Source organism: Eleginops maclovinus, chromosome 13, assembly GCF_036324505.1.
Source record: "Eleginops maclovinus isolate JMC-PN-2008 ecotype Puerto Natales chromosome 13, JC_Emac_rtc_rv5, whole genome shotgun sequence".
NCBI lineage: Eukaryota > Metazoa > Chordata > Actinopteri > Perciformes > Eleginopidae > Eleginops > Eleginops maclovinus.
Window position 1 is genome coordinate 23,819,641 of NC_086361.1, and position 23,570 is coordinate 23,843,210.

Below are 23,570 nucleotides of genomic sequence, written 5' to 3' on the forward strand. Positions count from 1 at the left end.
AAACAAAGTGAAAGTTCAATTTTAAATCTGCAAATACAATTAACGAGATTTTTTTTTCTAAACTTAGAAACTTATTAAGTAAATTTTACAATGTGCAAACAAAAAAGATCAAATAAAATCTATTTGAAATGTATTTCATGCTTGGTAGATTTTCAAGCAAAGCTCTTCCTTACCCAGTTTGGGAATCACTGCTATCGGTGTGAGCTCTATTTACTCACAGGAATAAACAAGAGAGAGCCGAAAAACACCGCCTCACATTCCGCTCTAAATGTTCCTGATGAAGAAGCTGGGCTTTCCTTCCCAACATGGAAGAGAACATGTATTTTCAACTCATTGATCTCTGTCAGATCAATTCAAATTAAAAGATGATGAATAATTGATTTGTTCATTAGCTGGACGTCACAAGCAGATGAAACGTAATCTCTAAAAATGGCTCCGGAGCGACGTTCCCCCGTGGAGCCATTCATCACCGACTCCGGCTTTACATCATTCTGCTTAATACAGCGGGACAGAGACATCCATCATCAGGAGGAAGAGGAGGAACATGAGAGGAGGAGGAAGAACAAGAGGAAGCACATGAGAGGAAGAGGAAGAACATGAGAGGAAGAGGAGGAGCATGAGAGGAAGAACATGAGAGGAAGAGGAGGAACATGAGAGGAGGAGGAAGAACATGAGAGGAAGAGGAAGAACATGAGAGGAAGAGGAGGAGCATGAGAGGAAGAACATGAGAGGAGGAGGAAGAACATGAGAGGAAGAGGAAGAACATGAGAGGAAGAGGAAGAACATGAGAGGAAGAGGAGGAGCATGAGAGGAAGAACATGAGAAGAAGAGGAGGAACATGAGAGGAGGAGGAAGAACAAGAGGAAGAGGAAGAACATGAGAGGAAGAGAAGAGGAAGAACATGAGAGGAAGAGGAAGAACATGAGAGGAGGAGGAAGAACATGTGAGGAAGAGGAGGAACATGAGAGGAGGAGGAAGAACATGAGAGGAAGAGGAAGAACAAGAGAGGAGTAGGAAGAACAAGAGGAAGAACAAGACAGGAAGAGGAGGAACATGAGAGGAGGAGGAAGAGGAGGAGCATGAGAGGAAGAACATGAGAGGAGGAGGAAGAACATGAGAGGAAGAGGAAGAACATGAGAGGAAGAGGAAGAACATGAGAGGAAGAGGAGGAGCATGAGAGGAAGAACATGAGGAAGAGGAAGAACATGAGAGGAGGAGGAAGAACAAGAGGAAGAGGAGGAGCATGAGAGGAAGAGGAAGAACATGAGAGGAAGAGGAAGAACATGAGAGGAGGAGGAAGAACATGAGAGGAAGAGGAGGAACATGAGAGGAGGAGGAAGAACATGAGAGGAAGAACATGAAGACGAACATGAGAGAAGGAGGAAGACCAAACATAGGGAACGCCTCCACTGACTCCTTTGTTTACTTCTGGAACATAGTGACATCACTATGGAAAGCATTCCAACACCATGTAGTGATAGGCTAAGGGGCGGGACATCTGTAAACGGTGAGCCGGAAATATATATTTTCTGTTCAAAATGTCCCATTTTTTAAATGTTACCTTAAAAAAAACAGTATTTTCTTCAGAAATGAAATTAATCCTCATGTTTTAAATTAATCCTCATGTTTTAAATTAATCCTCATGTTTTAAATTAATCCTCATGTTTTAAATTAATCCTCATGTTTTAAATTAATCCTCATGTTTTAAATTAATCCTCATGTTTTAAATTAATCCTCAGACTTTAAATTAATCCTCATGCTTTAAATTAATCCTCATGCTTTAAATTAATCCTCAGACTTTAAATTAATCCTCATGTTTTAAATTAATCCTCATGTTTTAAATTAATCCTCATGTTTTAAATTAATCCTCAGACTTTAAATTAATCCTCAGACTTTAAATTAATCCTCATGTTTTAAATTAATCCTCATGCTTTAAATTAATCCTCAGACTTTAAATTAATCCTCATGCTTTAAATTAATCCTCAGACTTTAAATTAATCCTCAGACTTTAAATTAATCCTCATGTTTTAAATTAATCCTCATGTTTTAAATTAATCCTCATGTTTTAAATTAATCCTCATGTTTTAAATTAATCCTCATGTTTTAAATTAATCCTCAGATTTTGATTTTTTTTTCTAAAATCTTTTTACATTTATAAAAAGGAGCAGAATAATTATCGTTCAACCGTTGAAGACAATTTGCACAACTGTAATTTCCTTACTTTTTAGTTACCCTGAAATAATGTCAGTTTTTCCACAAAGTATCCTCTTTAACTCCGACCATCTGCTTTAGTAGAAAGTCGAACCAGGTTGCGTTTCAGAAAGGCCTTCAGTGAGATCATCAGGATGTTACTGAAGTATCTGCACACTCCTGCAGCAACACTCATTCCATAATGAAAATAAATTAAACAAGCACTTTGCACACACAGGTTGCATGAAGGAAGTTAACAGCAGGATATTGAGGGATATTATCCCTTAATGCGATTACTCACAACAACCTCTGCTGCTGCAGGGTTTCCTCTCCTCTACCGGAGCTGAAAGCCTTCCTCTTCACGTCTCCTCAGAGCACTGCCATCATTATGCTCAAAGGTCACGAAGGAGGAAGACCAATGGAGCCAGAGTTTGGTCAATATTCGACCGAGCAAAAGAAGCTAACGTACAAGAAGAATAATAGCATCTTGTTTGTACAATAGAACTCGATAGGATGGAACAGATAATACTTTGGATCTGAGCGATAGGTGGGAACTGGAAGCCAAAAGCATAGTCACAGGTGACGAGTGGGAGAGCTCCTGGCTGGGTCAGAATTGGAGAGAATTTGCACGGATGTTAAGACTGAGATACTTCAAAACTCCCTCTGCAAAATATGATTATGACAAGAAGTCTAGCCCACTCTGTTGGAGAGGATGTAGATTAATCGGAGACTTTTCACACATCGTTTGCCCTAAACTACCACTATTTTGGAAAAGGTAATGAGGGAAATTGAAGAGATCCTAAAATGATGAACCACAAAGGCTGATTCTAGGGAATGTTCGTTCAAGGGGGATGGGAAAGGACAAGAAGTACATGCTCAGAGTTCTGGTATTAGTCACCCATAAAATGATTACTATAAACTGGCTTAAACCACATCCCCCCACCTTGGACCAATGGACACAAAGACTTAAGGCTCTAAACCAGGGCTGTCCAAACTTGTTTCCCCGAGGGCCACATACAGAAACATATACGGAGAGCTGGGCCTCTGATAGAGGAGAACATCGCCTCATAAGTGAAGTTATACGTTAGCAACACAAATCAAATGTAGGTGAATAATGCGCGATACCTGAAAAGGCTTTCAGAAAGAACAGCCCACACCCCGTCTGTCTTCAGGGTTCATTTATTCTGTTGCAGCTCCTCCCTTAAAACAGGAGCCTCAGAGTGCTGAGAATAAGAGGAAATATGAAGGTTGCATCTCAAGCTGGTTATAGAAAGAAGTTGTTGGGGATTTTTTATCAACGAAGATTTGCTATGAAATGTTTTAAATTCTAAATGACTGAATTTATTTTAAATTGGGCTCATTAATATACCTGAACATATATATTTGAGAAGTACAAAATAAGACAAGCAGGAGTTTAATTTGAGGGCCATATTCATTATACTTTCAGAATGTGCTGAGGGCCGATTCAAAATGGCCTGCGGGCTGCATTTGGACCCCGGGCCGTAGTTTGGACACCCCTGCTGTAAACTGTAGGGAAAATATGACAGCAAAACTACAACTCCAGATGGAAGTGTATTTAGACAAATGGTCACCTGTCATAAGATATTTAGCAGAGGGAACATACTGTAAACCTCTGATTGGTCTTTCTATTCTTGTTATGTATTTTATTGAGAACTGCTATTGTATTTTGTACTTTTTGATCATATTATACACATATTTGTATATATAACTGTATTATATTGTATCTGTACCATGTTGTGTGAGACTCACTGTCAAGGAGCTTGTTCTAATAAATGTTAAAACCCCCCCACACAGTAAACCTAGACTTCCACCACTGCGCTAAAGCTACACACAAGCTCATGGTACCTTATTGCTATTTATTCATTCATCTCCAATTCATATACTGTCTCTATATGCCATATATAGTCTCTATATGCCATATACTGTCTCTATATGCCATATACTGTCTCTATATGCCATATACTGTCTCTATATGCCATCTATAGTCTCTATATGCCATCTATAGTCTCTATATGCCATATACTGTCTCTATATGCCATCTATAGTCTCTATATGCCATATAATGTCTCTATATGCCATATACTGTCTATATGCCATATATAGTCTCTATATGCCATATACTGTCTATATGCCATATACTGTCTATATGCCATCTATAGTCTCTATATGCCATCTATAGTCTCTATATGCCATCTATAGTCTCTATATACCATATCTCTATATGCCATATACTGTCTATATGCCATATATAGTCTCTATATGCCATATACTGTCTATATGCCATATACTGTCTATATGCCATATATAGTCTCTATATGCCATATACTGTCTATATGCCATATACTGTCTATATGCCATCTATAGTCTCTATATGCCATATATAGTCTCTATATGCCATCTATAGTCTCTATATGCCATATAATGTCTCTATATGCCATCTATAGTCTCTATATGCCATATATAGTCCGCTCTGGAGTATATATCTGTGTTTCTGTTGCTGCAGTGTTTTGTCAGTCTTTTATGGATCATTTTAATTCATCCAGAATATTTTATATCGTGTAATATTTGGCATATATGTATTTTCTGCTGTAGATATGTTTATACTTTAGAACATTTGCTGTAAATGTTTAGATTTAGATTTTATTATGTATACTTTATTCCACCTTTCAAATGTTTTAATGCCTGAACACACTGCTGCTCCGGTAACGCAAGGACTTCCCACTTTGGGATCAATAAAGAATCCATCTATTTATCTATTTTATATAAATCTCACAGTGGGGTAGGAACACAGATACCTTTCATGATTGCATTGCTTTGGTCTGGCTTTACTCTTCACTGAATGGGTGCACACACTTTGAATTTACTGGCTATGCAAAACAGAAGGTGAGGCTCATTATCAAATTAAAAACCGGGCGTTTTTACGTGAAAAATTACGCCCGTTTATTCACGCGGAGAAAAGGGCGAACAGCGCGCATGTTTACACAAAGAACTTGTTGATAACGGGAGCATTATGGCACGCTTGGCTTTCCATACTCTGTCTCCATAGACTTCCTTCAGTCTGTACTGGAAATACACAGAATAACACTGTGAACTGACGCCCCCTGCAGGAATACAGAAATCTGTTCTTATTAAATGGTGAAATGCTCAATATTTCCCCCATATTCTGCAGAACACTTGGTCCTACTAAAAGAAGTGGGAAGTACATTTGATGTTTTTCCATTTTTTTTAACTTAGTTTTTATTTCAGTTCCAGCAGCTTATACAAACATATTCACACTTTTTACATACACTGTTGCATATTGTTTTTCCATTTTGTTCAACAACTGTATCAGCATATTTTATACAAGTACAGAACAATTTGAATTGAAGAGAAGAAGAGTAAATACATTAAAAGTACATATAAATATATAAAGAAATAAAATTAGATAAATGAAGAAAAATATATATATATAAATGAGGAAATAAAGAAATAAGAACAAAACGTGCAGAAGGGGGTGGACGGAATGTTTTTCCATTTTAAAGAACATTTTGATAAATTTGTGAATAGAAAATACCACCACATATGACTGAAAGCTTGTAAACCATAATTATAGGATGCACCAATAATAAATGAAATTGCTTGTATAAAAGTATTAATACAAAACAAATATAAATATGAAATAAGAATTTAATATTAACAATGAAAACATTTTTTTTTAATCTGCTCTTCCAGATGAAGTCATTTATTTCATGCAAAATGCACAAACATGTTTATTGTGTGCATGTTGTGGATCACATTCCACACTAGGAAGATAATCCGTGAATCTGTGTGCCCATAGATGTATAAAGAGGGTGTTACCAGGTCACCGTTCGTTTCAACCGCTTTGTTTTTAATATTTTGAACACACAAATGATTCATTAAGCATGATGCAGCAGTGTGGGCGGGGCCATGTTGACATGTGACGGGTTTTTTTTTTTCGAAACACCCAAGCTCTGATTGGCTGTTTAACTGAAAAGCACGCCAAGTCGATTCTGATTGGTTCTCCCTGGTTTCGTTCAACGGCCGGAGTCTGCGCAGGAGGTGCAGCGCTGAAATTCAAATTTTGAACAGTTTGTTTTGTCAGAAAAAAGAGGAACCGAGAAAGGGAAAGAGGAGCTCCATTTCGTCCTGTTTGAGTTCACATACAGCGTGTAACTCTTCTTAGATACAACGTTTATAATCATCGGGACAAACTGACCAAAATGGATCCATTTACTGAGGTAAGTCGGAGCGCTAGCTTAGCTAAACAATTAGCTTGGTAGATTGAAATCACAACGTCAACGTCTGCTAATGCTAAGCTAGCTAACGTCACATTTCACATTTACAGAGGTGGGAGAAGTAATCAGGTCTTGTACTTGAGTAAAGTAGAAGTACTCAGATCTTGTTCTTGAGTAAAAGTAGAAGTACTCAGATCTTGTTCTTGAGTAAAAGTAGAAGTACTCAGGTCTTGTACTTGAGTAAAGTAGAAGTACTCAGATCTTGTTCTTGAGTAAAAGTAGAAGTACTCAGGTCTTGTTCTTGAGTAAAGCAGAAGTACTCAGATGTTGTACTTGAGTAAAAGTAGAAGTACTCAGATCTTGTACTTGAGTAAAAGTAGAAGTACTCAGATCTTGTTCTTGAGTAAAAGTAGAAGTACTCAGATCTTGTTCTTGAGTAAAAGTAGAAGTACTCAGATCTTGTACTTGAGTAAAGTAGGAGTACTCAGATCTTGTTCTTGAGTAAAAGTAGAAGTACTCAGATCTTGTTCTTGAGTAAAAGTAGAAGTACTCAGATCTTGTTCTTGAGTAAAAGTAGAAGTACTCAGATCTTGTTCTTGAGTAAAAGTAGAAGTACTCAGATCTTGTTCTTGAGTAAAAGTAGAAGTACTCAGATCTTGTACTTGAGTAAAGTAGGAGTACTCAGATCTTGTACTTGAGTTGAAGTAGAAGTACTCAGATCTTGTTCTTGAGTAAAGCAGAAGTACTCAGATGTTGTACTTGAGTAAAGTAGAAGTACTCAGGTCTTGTACTTGAGTAAAGTAGAAGTACTCAGATCTTGTACTTGAGTAAAGTAGAAGTACCAGAGTGTAGGAATACTCTGTCACAGTGAAAGTATTCTAAATGTTCCTCCAGTGAAAGTAGAAAGTACTCTCCTCTAAATGTACTTAAAGTAGTGACAGTAAAAGTAGTCATTGTCTGATTGGTCCATTTCAGAATAATATCTCTGATGTGTTTTATAATGATTGATCATTAAAGTGTTCTCAGAGCTGGTAAAGGTGCAGCTAGTTTGAATGGCTTTGTATACTGCAGGGTAGCTGCTGGATTTACTGCAGGTGAACTACAGTCTGATTTAAGGGGGATTATATTTACCATCAGTAATCCAGATCTGCCTAGCAACTAAAGGGATTAAATACATGTAGTGGAGTAAAAGTACACAGTAGCATATAATTGAAAAAACTCAAGTAAAGTACAAGTACCTCAATATTGTACTTGAGTAAATGTACTCAGTTACTTTACAGCACTGGTAATAGGTAAGTCTTTAAGCAGGCTTCTTGCTGCTAATATTATTTCCATAAATCAGTTTTGTCTCCATGTAAGGCAATGGTATGTGTCAACACTGGAGACTGTCCAAACCTAGCGTCTTTTTGTTTGATTTTCTCTTTTGGTCTTGATGCATTCACGCTGACATGGCAAGCTAAATGTAGGAGTGATTTATATCTTATTGCAATTCCTGTTGCTCCAGGATCCGAGCCAGTAGGGTTTGAAAATTCAAATCCAGGAACCACTAGCAGGAGTGGCTCACTGCTGAGGAATGCTGTAAAATGTGACTTCAGTTTTTCCTCACTGCCTGGAGGAGCTGTGGAGGCGGTGAAAGCAGAGGCGGCAGGAATGTGTTTGGACTTGCACACTTAACGCTCAGAACAGTAAATCAGATTGTGTGACATGGCCGATGGGATGGGAATGTCATGTAAAGAAAAGAGGGCGAGCAAACAGAGGCCTCTTTATTTATGGTGGACGAGAGCTGATTTGTGTATCTAAGGTTGTTAAAGGAGCAGATAAAGTACTGTACCCTGTTTCACACATTTACAAGATGTTCAACTATTCCTTTAATGACATGAGCATCTATTACAGCCTGCAGGAACTTCATTATTTTCATTCAGATGTGGTTGATTTGAGCTCTAAAAATGTTCAGTTGTTCCTGTCCATGTTGCAGAAGAGCTGATACTCTGAATTACTGTCATTGTGCTGATGTTTGACTCGCTTTGTGCAGTATTTAGTTACAAAGGGACACTGCAGAATGCACATTAACACATTTATGGTTGTTGAGCAAACCCATGGCACGCCTCACATTTACATACATTTCTACTGTACACAGCGGAGGGCGTCATAAAGCAAAAACTGGGTCAGGTTATGCGTTTGTACCCATAGGTAGATTTGGTTTGCAGATTAAAGACACCTCCTGCTCCTTCACGTCTAAAATGATTTAGAAACCTCGAGAGACAGACATGAAACTGGGCAGCATTATAATGCATCCAATACCGTCTCCCTGTTTTAAATAACACCTTTGTGCATCTCATTATGTGGCATGTTAAGATCGGGGCACTGCAGTCCGAGGTCGTGTTGTAAGCAGCCACTGGACTAACACTTTTTTTTGTCAAACCAGAAACTGTTGGAGAGGACCAGGGCCCGCAGAGAGAACCTGCAGAAGAAAATGGCCGACAGACCGAACGCAGCGAACAGAGCGATGGTGAAGAGACCGTTGGCCAACACCAACAGCGTGATTAGCGAGCCACTCAGCGAGAAAGGTGAGAACGCTTCCTTGTACATAGCTCCTCCTAAAACCGTATTAATGCCGTTGCTTTCCAGTTTAACGTCACCAAAGGCATCCTCACCAGAGGAAATGTTCTGCCTATCCATCTTTTCTTCCCCAGATTAGCCAAATACTGTGTTTACTGTTATATGCCCTTTCACATTCAGAAAGCTGTGGTTCTCACTGCTGTTGCCGAGAAAATACTTCCTGTCATTTTACTCTTCGCTTTGTCTCCTATCAGTCTGGATCAGTTTATTCGTGCCACAGAGGGGCAAAAGTAAAGATAGAGAGAAAAAATATGAGACAAAGGGCATGCACATAATATTACAGGCACATGTCGCACGTCAGTGTGTTTGCTCAGCAGTGGTGGTACTCTTTATTAATCCTTCCCCTCCCGTCGCTTCCTCCCAGTTCCACAGGTTTCCTCCAAGCCTTCCCCCTCAAAGCGCCGGTGCTCGGAGGAAAATGTCGCCGGAGAGGAGAACCAGGAGCCAGCGAGGAGCCGGGCTGTGGCCCCAATACTCTCAGATCCTCCCACAGATAAGAAACCCCCCGCGGGGCCCGCCAGCGTCCGACATGCCTCGTCTCTGGAGAGGAGCACACCCCGACCCGCTGTCCAGTCCCAGCAGAGAGCTCCAGAGCCTGAGAGGATGGCCGTCACTCCTGCTCCTGCTCCTGCTGCTCCCAGCTTCAGAGAGGAGGAGATGGTTCCTGTGAGTTCGGCCCCTCAGAGGAGCAGGGAGGATCCAGAGGAAGATGACGGTCCTACTGCAACCGGCATGAAGTCTCGTCTGCAGAGGCTGGCAGCGCAGAGGAAGTACTGGGATGGAGACGGTGAGGAGATTTTGTTAACTTTAAAACGTATTCAGCTTTCCATGGTTCATTATTGGTTTGCCTCTCGTTTCATATCCCTGCTAATATCCATTAGTGTTCCCACCTTCAGACTCCTCTGATGCAGCTCCAGACTGTGCCCCCCCGTCCCCTCTGAAGAGACAACCTGAGGCCCCAGCAGCTGCCGCCCCCCCCCACCCCGTCCTCAGGGCCTCCTGCGGGGAGGAGAGGTCGACTGGCTAATCTGGCCGCCACCATCGGGTCCTGGGAGGACGATCTGAGCCATGCCTCCTTCCCCAGTGAGAGACCCCGAGAGAAGCCGAGCACCGCCATCCCCCAGACAGCAGTCAAAGATGCTAATGTGGCTAACAGTGCTAAAGCAAGTGCTGCAGGACATGTGGGGGGGGCCAGAGACCCTGCAGGAACCAAGTCTAATCCCAGCGCTCAGGTACTTTATGCTTTCTTAATATTTTTGGACATTAGATAGACCCGGCGATTAATTCATAATAAATTCACCCCTTCATCCGGCTGCACACGGCCAGACATGCAGCTTCCACATTACTGTCGTTCTGAACACACAGTTTAGCTTCCAAAATAACTGTGTGTGTGTGTGTGTGTGTGTGTGTGTGTGTGTGTGTGTGTGTGTGTGTGTGTGTGTGTGTCAGGCTCTGTACGGCCCACCTAAGCCGAGTCGAGTGGACCTCCCAACTCCCCAGAAGATGGAGGCTCCTGCAGCCATAGCAGCTATCCAGTCAGTGAGCAGCCCCCACAAGAGCTCCATCAAGGGGGGGTCCTTCCCCTCCAGCCCCCAGAAGAGCTCCAGTCAGGTTCCATGCAGCCCCCAGAAGGCCGGACCCTCATCCCTAACATCCGTGCCTCAAAGTCCCCTGAAGAACCAGGCCCTCTCCAGGAACCTAATCCCCGTCTCCAGCCCCCAGAAGCCAGAACTGAGAGCCAAGCCCACCGTCACTGGATCCTCTGTGCCCAAGGACACCGCTGGAGGACCTGGTGAGTCCGGCTGCTTTATTATTTGAAAGACTGAAGATCCAGTTTATATATCCAGTGAGTAAGGTTCCTCTTTATTCCCAACAGGTGTCAAATCCTTCCTGGAGCGTTTTGGAGAGAAGTGCCAGGAGCGCAGTAACCAGTCCTCTCCAGCAGGGGGCTCTAGGTCCCCCGCTGTGACCCCATCCTCCGTTACCCCAAACACCCGGCTGGTGCAGGAGAGGCTGAGAGCCACTGCACACACCACCACCGCCGACCTGACCCAGAAGCAGAAGCTGGTACCTGTTCACACACTACATGTTAACTCTTTGAACCAACTGTCTGGGGCGGTGTGCAATAGGCAGGGTGACACAATGATGAATATAATATAGATCTGTGGCCCAGCTCTAGCTTCCTGTAATCATTTTGTTTGATGTTTGTATAAGGAGGATGGAAAATGAACTCCTCTGTTTCAGGAACGAGAGTCTGAGCTGGCTCAGATCAGGAGTCGCTTCCAGAAGGGGAACAACATGTGGAAAGAGCAGGCAGCAGGAACCACCAAAAGCACAGACATCAAGGTATGCCAACAAACATCTCACACATCACAAAGCTCTTGTGTGTGCATTATTGTTAATTACTGATGTGTGTTAGGAGCAGCCGGAGAAGCCTGTGGAGGCTGACGTGGCTCAGTGTGAGCAGCAGGAGGAGCCCCCCGCTCAGAGGACAGACACTCCCACAAAGAGCTTTCCTCCAGGTACTAAACTAGATTTCATATCACTGTTACACATGTTTACTCTGCCTTAGCAAGATCATTCAGTGAATAAGATTGTCAGTTCTTCCGTCCATTAAAATCTCTTGACTTTGAGGCAGTCCTGGCTTGTCGGCTGGGCCTTCATAATGGGACTGGTACAGGTGTCAGATGTTGGACCATGATGAGTTTTCTCCCTACGTCTCTCTTTAAATGAAAGCTAAAAGCAGCGTCTGTGTCTCCTGCTTTACACTTTTGCTTTTGGTAATGAGAAGGAAGATATGTTTGACTCAATAGAACAAAGCATTTTAGTTTAATTTGGACACTTGTGCCCACAGGTCACTTTTTATACTTTTATACTTTGATCATTTCCTTCGGGGCATTATTATTTTCCCTTTTCAGATGTATTAAAAAGGACTTTAAATCATTAAATCTGTACTAAAACGGTGTTCAGATACCTTGAAACCTCTTAGACTCTGTATTTAATGTGGTTTTTTACATTGATTTTGTCAAATATCAGGTCATGGGATGATCTCAACATCCAGTCCTCTGAGGGTCATCCATCCTGCAGAGAAGGCCACTGAGGAAGAGGAGAAGAAGGAAGAGGTGAAGGAGGTGGAGATGAACGTGGACAGCTCCATCAACTCTGCCGTTATCAACGAGCTGTTTGATGGAGTCCTGGAGCAGAGTGATGATGAGGAGGACGACAATGAGGAAGATGCTCTGAATATCTCCTCCATGTCTCTGATCATTCCTCTGGCAGAGACTGTGGCTGCCGTGGTGACGAGTCCAGAGAGGAGGATGATGGTAGGAACCACTTCCTGTTTCTGTAGAAGTACAAAACCAAAGAAGAAAGGAAACGAACAGCTTGTGATCTCCTTTTTTATGCAGACTTCGACTCCGGCCACCTCCTTCCTGGTGAAGAGCGACACTCCCGAAGAGGTGTCCAGACGGACTAAGTTCCAGAGGTCCAACATGGTGCGCGGCGGCTCCTCAGAGCAGCTGTTAGAGGAGGAGCGAGGACTGCCCTACAGGTAGGAGCGAGGAGCACACGCACACTTCTCCTCTTCCTGTTGGAGTATGTGTGTTTCTGATGTGTGTGTGTGTGTGTGTGTGTGTGTGCAGCATCGACGCCTACAGGTCGATCCGGGTGAAGGAGACGGACAGACCGGCAGTGAAGCAGGTGATCGTGAGGAAGGAGGACGTGACTCAGAGAGCAGAGGAGGCCCGAGGAGCCGGCCTGTTCAACGTCAAGCAGAAGATGAAGGTGTGGGAGAAATGATTTCGCTTTAGACTCATGGCAGAGTAGAGCATCGATGGAGCTGTTCTATCAGCCGTTCAGATATGTTGTACTCACTGTGTGCTCTTCCAGGTCCTGAGCACGGAGCTGAACCTGCAGCAGACGGTGATCCATCAGGCCAGCCAGGCTCTGAACTGCTGCACTGACGAGGAGCACGGGAAGGGGTCGCAGGTGGAGGCAGAGGCCGAGCGGCTGCTGCTGGTGGCCAGTGAGTAACCATCCAATAATACTGGTCTGTTGGAAACACCCCTGGAGTCTGACTCGTGGTTAGGGCTGTGCGATATGGCTGAAAACTGTATCACGATATAAGTGTTTCATATCGGTCGATATCGATAATTATTGATCATTTTTATGACCTATTTAAAATAAGGACCAGGAGAAAATTATACTACATCTAAACATTTTTATTTTGAACTTAACCGTCCTCTGATTTTAATCACCTGAGTTATCAACGCATAAGGCGCTGATGCCGAGTACCTCTAGTGGTCTGCTGCTGCTTCTGCGGTGTTGCAGCGACAGATGTTGTTGGCTGTTGAGCTCCAAAGACGCTGGTTCTGTTTTTCAAGAAACACAAACACGAGATGGCGCAACCAAACGTGATACTGCTCCATGATTGGCTTAGCGTGACTCCATACGTTGCTAGGTACGAGAGGACGAGTGCCTTTTGTTCGTGCGACCAACCTTGCTTCGCAACCTAGTGTTGCAGGCCGGGCATGCTCCTTTAAGGAAGGCAGCTGCAAGGGGTTGTGGGTTTTGGAGTTGTGCGTTTGTATGAGGAGGAGTGCAGCCGAGCAGAGAGTTGGACAGGTGTGAGCAGAGGGAGCAGTCAGTCAGCAGAATGATAGTGTAGTTCAACAGTGTCTGTATCACGTTACTGTACTGAACAGCAATACAACGGAGGTGTTCAAACGGAGACCGAATGTCCCGTTCATGTTTTTGCCGGTCACCAGCTGGTGGGCAGCTGATTACCAGCAACAAACAACGAGTCTAGTCAGAGTCACGTGAGCATCCCAGCCACGGCTACGGAGCCTAGATACCGGCGGCAAAGAAAGGTACCACTGGTTCAAAGCGGAGCTAGAATCTTTGCTCTGGTTTCTTCTAACGAAAAAAAATAAAATATTGAACTTTCTATTGAACGCATTTTGTATTGATATTGATTACGCACCTATCGCGATACATATCTTTATCGTTTTATCGCCCAACCCTACTCGTGATGTTAGTGTAGGCTAAAGTTTATCTGCTCAAATACCGGCTCAATATAGAATGAACCGACGTGCAAAAAACTTTCAACGGTGGATTCATTGTGCATGACTTCAGAGCCCCTGAATGTACAGAGACCCCCGGTGGTATCAAAGCCTGACTTTCTGCTCTCTTTCAGCGGAGAGGAGGGAAGCTCTGAAGGCCGAGCTGGACCGTCTGAAGAGAGATCCGACCGGCCAGAAGAAGACCCCCGCTGCCCTGGAACCCTCCGGCCCCTCTGCCTCTAAAGGCTCCATCACCCTGCAGGAGCTCCGCCTGCCTCTCAAGGCCGACTTCGTCTGCTCCATCGCCAACAAGCCAGGTACGCTCGGGAGGCAGAGAGCTGCCACGGTCTGAGGACTCATTCCTGCACCACTCTGTGACATTAACTTGCATAAAGATATAGAACGACTCTCTTCCTCTTCCTCTCTGTCCAGAGGCGACCAAGCACTCATTCTTCCTGATGATCCGGGCCGGGGTGGAGCACACAGTGGCGACTCCGTTAGCGAGCACACACAGAGGACTGAGCGGGGACACCGTGTCCTTCCCCACCTGCTTCACCTTGTGAGTCCAGCAGCCGGATCACAGTCGCATGTTCTGATCCGATTCTGTGCTTTAACAAATCCCCTGTCCCTCCTCTCTCTCAGATCTGACGTCCCCAGTGACTTTGAGATCGACATCGAGGTCTACAGCTTGGTGAGTGTGCAAAGCCAGGAGAAGTTAGCATTCTTATCCCTTGATGTTTACTCATCGTCTGCCAGTATGCTGGAGATAATGGAAATAGGACCCTGCACAGCATGAGATCCATATAGCAGCTGTACAGGTCAAACGTTATGACATACAGAGGGTTCACATTGAGCACGTACGACTCTATATCATTAATTTGAGCTTCTTTGTTACTGAGGGTTTACAGCTAGCCTGCTCCAAAGTGTGTCTAAGTTTCTTCCTTGTTGGAAACATTTTGAACCATCTTTGCATCCCTCTTTTTAGTATTGATCTGCAACTGGTTCATGACAGTCTCCTGCTTTATAATCCTCAGGTGCAGAGGCGTGACGTCTGCAGCGACAAGAAGAAGAAAGCCAGCAAGTCAAAGGTACATCCCACTCTTATTTTAACGGCTCGATACTAGAGCCTGCTTTAATTGTGTGTGTGTGTGTGTGTGTGTGTGTGTGTATGTGTGTCCAGAAAATGTGGAGACAGGTTCATGAGGCCCATGATTTGTGTATGTCGGTATGTCTCTGTATTATCCCTCACGTGTGGGTGGGGGGGCACAGTGTGGTTGATGTCACAGCTTCAGGAACCACTGTTACCTGAAACCTTACACTGTCGTTCACATTTAACACGCTATATTCACTTCGTGTCTCCAGGCCATCACTCCAAAGAGGTTCCTGGCCATCACTGTGAGTATCTCAAATACAGTTCCTGATGTTTGATGTCAGCGTGTTTGACTTCTCTTCTGATGGCATTTGTTTGTTTTAATTTCTTGGTCTTTATCTCTTGTCTTGCAGAAAAGTGTGCAGACACCAGGTATGTAGAAAAATAACATCTAAAGCTATTGAGTGAAATCTAATGAGCCTTTTGCTACGGATTTGCTTCATAGGCTCTGTTGATGTTTTATATTTTGAATGAAGTTGCGAGAATTAAAAACTGACAGGGAATCCCTTAAACATCTTTAACCCTAAAAATAAGGACTTAAATATATTTAAGTCAATCTGAAAAATCTCATAATGGATGAGAAGCAGAATTTCCCTTTTAACTTTCCTGACGTTTAATAGTAACATATCAAAGGGAATTGGTCAAATCTATTTCAGAAATATAATATACTAAACGCCTCTGCCATTGATGTTACACATTTGTGTAAAAAAGTCTTGAACTTAACTTTCCTTGAGCTGTAGAGTCTGTAGAATAAGAATATGGTTCAAACAAGAGCATCTGATTCTTAATTGATATTGTTGTGATACATCAAAGCGGCTTAATTACATTTCCCACAATGCAACTGGAACACACCTTTCTGTACTACAGCTTCCCATCAGTAGTTCTCCTCAGGACATGTGAAGTAATCTGGAGGTGTGTATTTGGTGCAGTGCTGTTTTTATAGATGCTACGGGGTATATCTGATGTTGTTGTTGTTGTTGTTGTTGTTGTTGTTGTTGTTGTTGTGTAGTGATGGCGAGTCCCGGAGGACCGAACTCTGTCCGCACCAGTAACTTCCTGCTGGTCGGATCCCACAAACTCACCCTGGCCTCCATCGGGAAGAACAAGTTCCACCTGGACAAGGTGTGTGTGTGTGTGTGTGTGTGTGTGTGTGTGTGTGTGTGTGTGTGTGTGTGTGTGTGTGTGTGTGTGTGTGTGTGTGTGTGTGTGTGTGTGTGTGTGTGTGTGTGTGTGTGTGTGTGTACTCATTCACACCCCCCCTTTCCTGATGTCTGTGTTTTAGATCAAATATGAACGAAGGGACAGAGAGCTGCTCAGTGACATGTTTCACACCAAGGTTACTGTGTGTGTGTGTGTGTGTGCGTGCACTGTAACTGGAGGATTCAAACACTAACGCTCTGTCTGTTTTAACCCTCTTAAAGCTGCACTGTGACCTTTTCTGTTTAACCTTGGATTAGAATTTTTGGATATCTGGGATTGAAAGTGTCTGATCTGTCTCTCAGGTGCCGTTCCTGTGTCCTCTGGAGGGGAACGTCTACCTGAAGATGCAGTGTGAGGTGGGCTCTAAAGTGGAGGAGAGGGGCTTCCTGGTGAGTGGAAACACGATGGATGTATTAAAGCCACCGACACCTTTTTTTATCCCGTACTATTATCATGTCTCTTTCTCCCTCTCTCCAGACGCTGTTTGAGGACGTCAGCGGGTTCGGCTCGTGGCACAGGAGGTGGTGTGTCCTGTCTGGATACTGCATCTCCTACTGGACCTACCCCGACGACGAGAAGCGCAAGGTACCTTCTTTATTTTATTCATGTGCACTGATGGGTCCGGTTCAGCTTTTTCTTTTTGATATTTCTTCTGAAATGAGCCAAAATATTCGGGATTATTCCAGAGAAATGCAGATCAGATCAGAAGTCATTTACTGATGACAGTCTTAGATTTGACTGACCCCATACTGACCCCCTTTCTTTCCCAGAATCCCATTGGGCGTCTGAACCTGTGTCACTGCACCAGTCAGCGGGTGGATCCGGTGAACAGGGAGTTCTGCGCCCGGCCGAACACCTTAGAGCTGATCACCGTGAGGCCGCAGAGAGACGACGACCGGGAGACCCTCGTCTCTCAGTGCACCAACACCCTGTGTGTCACCAAGTGAGTACCTCTACTACAGTACAAGTACTATGCTCTGAAAGTACACCGTAACACTAAGCATCCAGATAAAGCACTCCTCCTTATGTGTGCAGTGGGGGGAAAATACTGTGGTCTTTAAATCTGCGAAGTGGATGAGTAAATGTACTGAAAATTAAAGTAAAAGTACTCGATATGCAGAGTGGGACTTTAGTAACCGTTATAGAATATATCTGCAGTTTCATCACTAAAACAAATGCTCTGAAGAACACTTTATGTTGTAGTTTGTCAACTGTAGTTACTTTTCACAAATCTGGCTGGATGAGTAGTGCCGTTCTGCATATCATGTGCGTAGTATGTAGAAGTATATGTAACATGGAAGAACATTGATGTACCAGTATGTCAATATTAGTGCTGCCTGATCTGGGAAACTAACAAATTGACTGCTATTCTGATAGGATTGAAAGTATCATTCACAATATCTGATCTGTAACAAACAGGGGATTGGTATTCAGTCTGCAGAATACTGTTTGTAGGCGGAGGCTTCTCTGCAGCTGCACGATACTTCATACTTGGTCCATATTGTGATTTTAATACCAATAAATTGTGCAGCATTTGTCAAAATGATGCTATAAATGCTTGAGGGAATAAACTTGCAAAATGTACACATATATCAGCATGACAGTGTATGAGTACTATATCTGTGTGTGCAGGAACTGGCTGAGTGCGGACACTAAGGACGAGAGGAACCTGTGGATGAGGAAGCTGAACCAGATTCTGGTGGATCTGAGGATGTGGCAGCCAGACGCCTGCTACCAGCCTCAGTGATGTCCAGAAACCACATCAGTCGGACTTTAAATATCCCAGACGCATGCCTTTATATGTGCAATACACTATAAATATTCCTAGCTGTTCCCCAGGAGATAAGTCATGGAAGCCCTGAGGTCAGAGCAGAGAAATAAAGCCATACATTAAACCACATTTCAGTATTCAGTGCCGCAGCTGGGCACTGCTCTAAGCATTTCCACGTGATGTTGTTGGGTTTGGTTTTTTATGAATGCCTATATTTAGTGTTGTTGACACACGATGCATGGCTTTGAATTATTTGGTTTCACAGCTGGAATCAATTATATAAATGGTGTTTGAATGACAGAGTCATAGCGAGGTTTGTATGCTGGCACAGAGCAGTACTGAGGGAGGTGTTACTTTCACATGTTTCTCTGTATGTTCGTGCACAGATGTTTTGATAGCAGTTATAGCTTTTTATTCTGCGTGTGTTCAGTGTGGGATAACTGCGGGTGGAGTCTGTTACATATTCAACACTTCATTTTATTTAAATGCATCACAAACATGTCGATACGGCTCCTATTTCATATGAAAACAAGCTGTAAACTGCTGGAACAGTCAGAGGATTTTACAGTGTAATCACAAACTACTCTTATATTTAGTTAAGGAGGACAGAGTGGACATGTGTATATCAGTATGTCTCCATGCTCTAAGGTTCAAAAAGCTCTTATTGTTCTCACACTGCCTGAGCCGCATCGCTGCTTTTCACCCTCTGCTCTGATTGGTTAGCTGGCCAGCTGTGTTGTGATTGGTCTACCAATTTAGCGATGTCCCGCCCCTTTAGGCCTTCATATACAATGTGTTTTTATTAGTTTACATGTTGCTGCAAACAGAGATTTAGGAATGATATTGCAGGCTCAGGTATCCTGTAAATGTTGTCCGCTGTATTTATTTTTAGAGGATAGAGATTATTTTACTGAATGGATCGTTAATATCTGAGGTTTTGCGGCAGCTGATGCGACCACACATGCTTTTAGACTTTACCTACGTCTTGTTTTTTATGTAACAGACTTCCCTGACCCGCAGGTGTTGGTTAATCTATTTTAATATTGTAAAAGCAGCTTTCTCAGCGGTTGATGATGACTACAAACAGATGCATTGTGGGTGCATGAGTTTTCATCTGTCAGTGTGTCGGGTATTTGTGTTTTTATGTCAGACTTCAATAAATAACCTGGTTTATCTCACCCAAATAGATCAGGTTACTAATGCCTAACTTCCTTTGGTCCTTTCATTGAAATCATATAGTTTATTGTTGTCGACAGCACAGCTCAATTACATGACAGATTCAAAGGAGAGTTAGGGAGGCGGGGCTGTAACAACAATTTAACGTAAAATAAAATGACTAAGTAATTGTTTTTATGTATATTATTATATTTAATAGAAATTATAATCTTTATATGCAGTAGTCTGAGGGAAGGCGTTCCTGCAGTCATTGTATAGTTAGTATTACATCATGTGTATTTACTGTGTTATTAGGACTTTTAATAAAAAGCGAATTCATATTTATTTGAATGAGCACTGCCTGATGCAATAGCACCCTTTTTTGCAGGTTCACGTGAGAATTCACCATCAAGTTTAAAGAACATCACTTCCGCCTCTTCCGTTCACGTAGCCTTCAAAATAAAACACCATCAATGTTTCATCTGTTTTGAAACCAAATCAAATGTGTGTACATTTACAAGCGGGAGTACTCGGATCCTGTACTTGAGTAAAAGTAGAAGTACTCAGATCTTGTACTTGAGTAAAACTACAAGTACTCAGATCTTGTATTTGAGTAAAGTAGAAGTACTCAGGTCTTGTACTTGAGTAAAAGTAGAAGTACTCAGATCTTGTACTTGAGTAATTAAGTAGAAGTACTCAGATCTTGTACTTGAGTAAAAGTAGAAGTACTCAGATCTTGTACTTGAGTAAAGTAGAAGTACTCAGATCTTGTACTTGAGTAAAGTAGAAGTACTCAGATCTTGTACTTGAGTAAGAGTAGAAGTACTCAGATCTTGTACTTGAGTAAAACTACAAGTACACAACATGTATTCAACAGAGGCTCTACACCGATCCCTAACTTTTGTTTGAACAGATAACAAATAAAAAATACATTTGAAATAGATTAGTATACCTTATTAGAAATATTAACTTAATATTTAAAAAGATATACGATTGAGAAATGAATATACAAATACATTCAAATATTAAATATGTGATATTTGTCTGTTTATTTAATTACTTATTTAACCATTAATGATTGTGGCAGCGGGGTGTGGTTAGGGCGCCGGCTGCTGGAGTGGTAGGAGTGGCTCAGCCGGAGGTCAGACAGCTGATCGGGATCAGGTAATCAGGCACTGATTAAAGTCCTGGCCGCAACCAGGTTCTGTTCTGTTTCAGTAGACGGGGGCCTGAGTGAGGACTGTGAGCCACTAACCGCCAGTACCATTGCGAAAGTACTGTTCTGTAATAAAGATTTCATTGTGTTTCAAAGTACCGAGTGGTCCTTCCATCATTGGGAACGTAGGTGTGAGCCCGAACGCTCACAATGATATGAAAGATGAAAGATTCAACTTTATTGTCATTGCACAGAGTACAAGTACTAGGACAACGAAATGCGGTCTCTGCATTTGACCCATCCTAGTGTTAGGAGCAGTGTATTAGTTATTAGTTATGTACTTATATATCTGGTTTTGGCAGCTGTAATTCTACAATGTATCTTAGTCGGCTCTTATTTTGAAGGCGGACTCACTAGTTCCGGTGGGTTTTAATTGTCTCAGTTGCATCAGAACATAAAACATCACTGCCTTCCTCAGCTCTCCAGAAACCCTTAAAAACAAGGTGAGTGGATTATTATTATTATTATTAACTAATGTGTGTTCTTATTTTTAATTGTGGTTTTAGTTAATTTAAATGATTACTTTAAAAAATAAACTGCTCATTAACTTTCTGTAATAGCTTATTAATAAAAAAAACTATGCATTTATTAAGAGCACGACTAATGACCAATTCTGTATAACAAACGGGTATTTAAAAATGTGGCTTATACATGAATTACATCGTGAGAACCACAGAAATCCCAGCAGGGTGCATTCACATGTCCAACCTCCGCCCGCCATGAGGTCGAAGAAAATGGACCCATTTGACGTTAAATGGTTAAAAGTTAAGTTTTTATTCTGTGCCGAATTGAAAAATATAAGGTATTAATTCACTAGAGATCCATAACCATTTGGTCAGATGTTTATACTTCTTATTATAGCTAAGCGAATCTGAAATCTGTGGGATTTTGAATGGAGATGGTATAAAGTGCTCTGGCCACACTACAGCTAAATATTGTAAAGTAGGTGGACTAAAAATGAACCTATTTGACATGAAATGGTAATAAGTGAAGTTTTCTTCTGAGCTGAATTAAAAAACATAAGGTATTATTTAATTAGAGACACATAACTATGTTGTCTGATGTTTATATTATTTGTTATAGCCAAGAAAATCTTAAATAGGTGGGATTTTGAATGGATTTTGGTGTACGGTGCTCTGGATACAATGAAGAACACGTATTGCAACGTAAGGTGGAAGAAAATTAACATAACTAACAGTATATGGTAAAAAGTTACGATTTATCTATGTCAAACGTTTTTTTTTAAATGTGTTATTGAATTAGAGATCCATAACCATGTTGTTAGATGTTTATTTCTTTCGTAATAGCTAGAGAACCTTAAATGGGTGGGATTCTGAATGGATTTTGGTGCAAGGTGCTCTGGACACATGTATTGCAACGTAAGCTGAATGATTGTCACAGCTCGGCCCGGCTGTGACAATCATTCAGCTTCACAGGTTAATTTAAATAAAGCTGAAGCTCCAGTTCACAGGCTGCTGACCGTGAGACTCAGCTGATGACTCTTTTCAGGCCATATGTGCACTTTCTCACCAGGAAAAAAACTGGTGGAAAACACTTATAAATTAAAGTCAATGAACTCCATTAATAGCCTTTACATTTTCACTTAAGAAACAGTATAGAAGTAGAGTGTGGTGTATTCAATCTGTTCATATATACAGTTAGTTAAATCGGTTCATATATACAGTTAGTTAAATCGGTTCATATAGCTACAGTTACTCTCTGAGGTCACAGAGTGCAGATAAGATGTTGTTCAGGGAGAATGGGGTATCATAGGATGTTGCATAACAACATCTGGAATACGTCAGGGGGCCCCCATGAACATATACATATCACATCAGTGGGGCACCAATTGTTGTTTATCACCTCCTGTGAGCACACACACACAAACACACACACACACACACACACTTCTCCTATAAATTGCATGCACAAAGACAGTTCGGGGGACTTCCACAATTGGCTCTGGGAACCTGGTATTGCCCGTGTTGGTGTGTGATACTATGCTGTTGTAATAAACCTTATTATATACAAGCTGGTGTCTCCGGAGACTTCTTCATCATCTTCACAAACATCGCTACACGATGTACCACAAGAGGCAACATGTACTTAAAGTATTAAAGTAAAAGTACTAATTCTGCAGAAAAATGGCCTCAATATGTATTTTGTTTTATATATGATAATTATGTTGCACTAAGAGTGATTTCTGGCGCAGTGCTGCCCAAATTTAAACCATAGGGTTTGCAAAATAACGATATAAATATAACTTCACTGGATAACGAGCCCATTGTCAGCCTGACTGTTAACAGGAGGTCAATCTGACGGGATGTATAATAGCTGTGATGTGTTCAGGGACCGTGGGCCTTTTTTGTAGGTCAGTGAGGTAACACGATTCTCTGGGAAACGCTGCTTTAGAAGCTGCTGGAAATAAATCCTCCACCTTTCGACAGAGGGAACACTGTTTCTCTGTGAGCTTTGTGTCATTTATCCTCCGGTGTTCAACACTTTTAGAGGAAAGGGAACAAACACACTGTTTAACTTTATTTTTTGAAATTCGGTTTACAGCGGTTTGGGACATTTTTATTTGGGGAACGTTAAAACACAACGTTAGCATTTTACACATCTTAAAACCAACTTTTGAATATTAAATGATAATACAAAAAAACCACTTTGAATGGGAACATAGAACATCTTACATTCAAGCTACGCAAAAAATGTCACAAAAACATGAAAACAAAACAAAAATCGTAAAGAAATCTCAAAAGTTTAAAAAAGAAGACATTTAAAAGACACAAAAGTAAGTCCAAAAAACAGTTGAACTTCTTTAAAAACACAAACAAGAACAGTTTTTATAAAACCTTAAATACTTTTCATTTATATTGTTTTAACAAACCACTTAAACATCCTAAAAACTCCCCAAAAATGTTCGCGAAAACACCCCAAAGTTATTACAAAT

The 23,570-nt window shown here is 41.8% G+C and overlaps 2 protein-coding genes across 4 annotated transcripts in view; both read left to right on the forward strand.

Moving 5' to 3' along the window:
- The first annotated feature begins 6,309 nt into the window (after window positions 1–6,309).
- Window positions 6,310–19,453, forward strand: anln (anillin, actin binding protein). Its single transcript, XM_063899932.1, is given in 25 exon segments — window positions 6,310–6,449; window positions 8,872–9,013; window positions 9,430–9,852; window positions 9,962–10,035; window positions 10,037–10,297; window positions 10,515–10,857; window positions 10,942–11,132; window positions 11,310–11,411; window positions 11,485–11,587; window positions 12,102–12,388; window positions 12,473–12,615; window positions 12,707–12,848; window positions 12,954–13,089; window positions 14,260–14,442; window positions 14,558–14,684; window positions 14,768–14,816; window positions 15,160–15,213; window positions 15,488–15,520; window positions 15,629–15,647; window positions 16,285–16,397; window positions 16,558–16,611; window positions 16,778–16,864; window positions 16,953–17,060; window positions 17,246–17,418; window positions 18,108–19,453. Coding segments are annotated over 25 exon segments (3,480 nt in total). The 5' UTR covers window positions 6,310–6,431; the 3' UTR covers window positions 18,223–19,453.
- Window positions 19,454–20,890: 1,437 nt separating this feature from the next.
- Window positions 20,891–23,570, forward strand: part of asns (asparagine synthetase) — a 13,276-nt gene continuing 10,596 nt past the window's right edge. For 2 of the 3 annotated variants that reach the window (XM_063900069.1, XM_063900071.1), the window contains exon 1: window positions 20,891–21,060. The gene's annotated coding sequence lies outside the window, so the exon portion shown is untranslated. Of the gene's footprint in view, window positions 21,061–22,588; window positions 22,720–23,570 lie in introns of those variants that run through there. The other variant, XM_063900072.1, reaches the window with a different exon arrangement.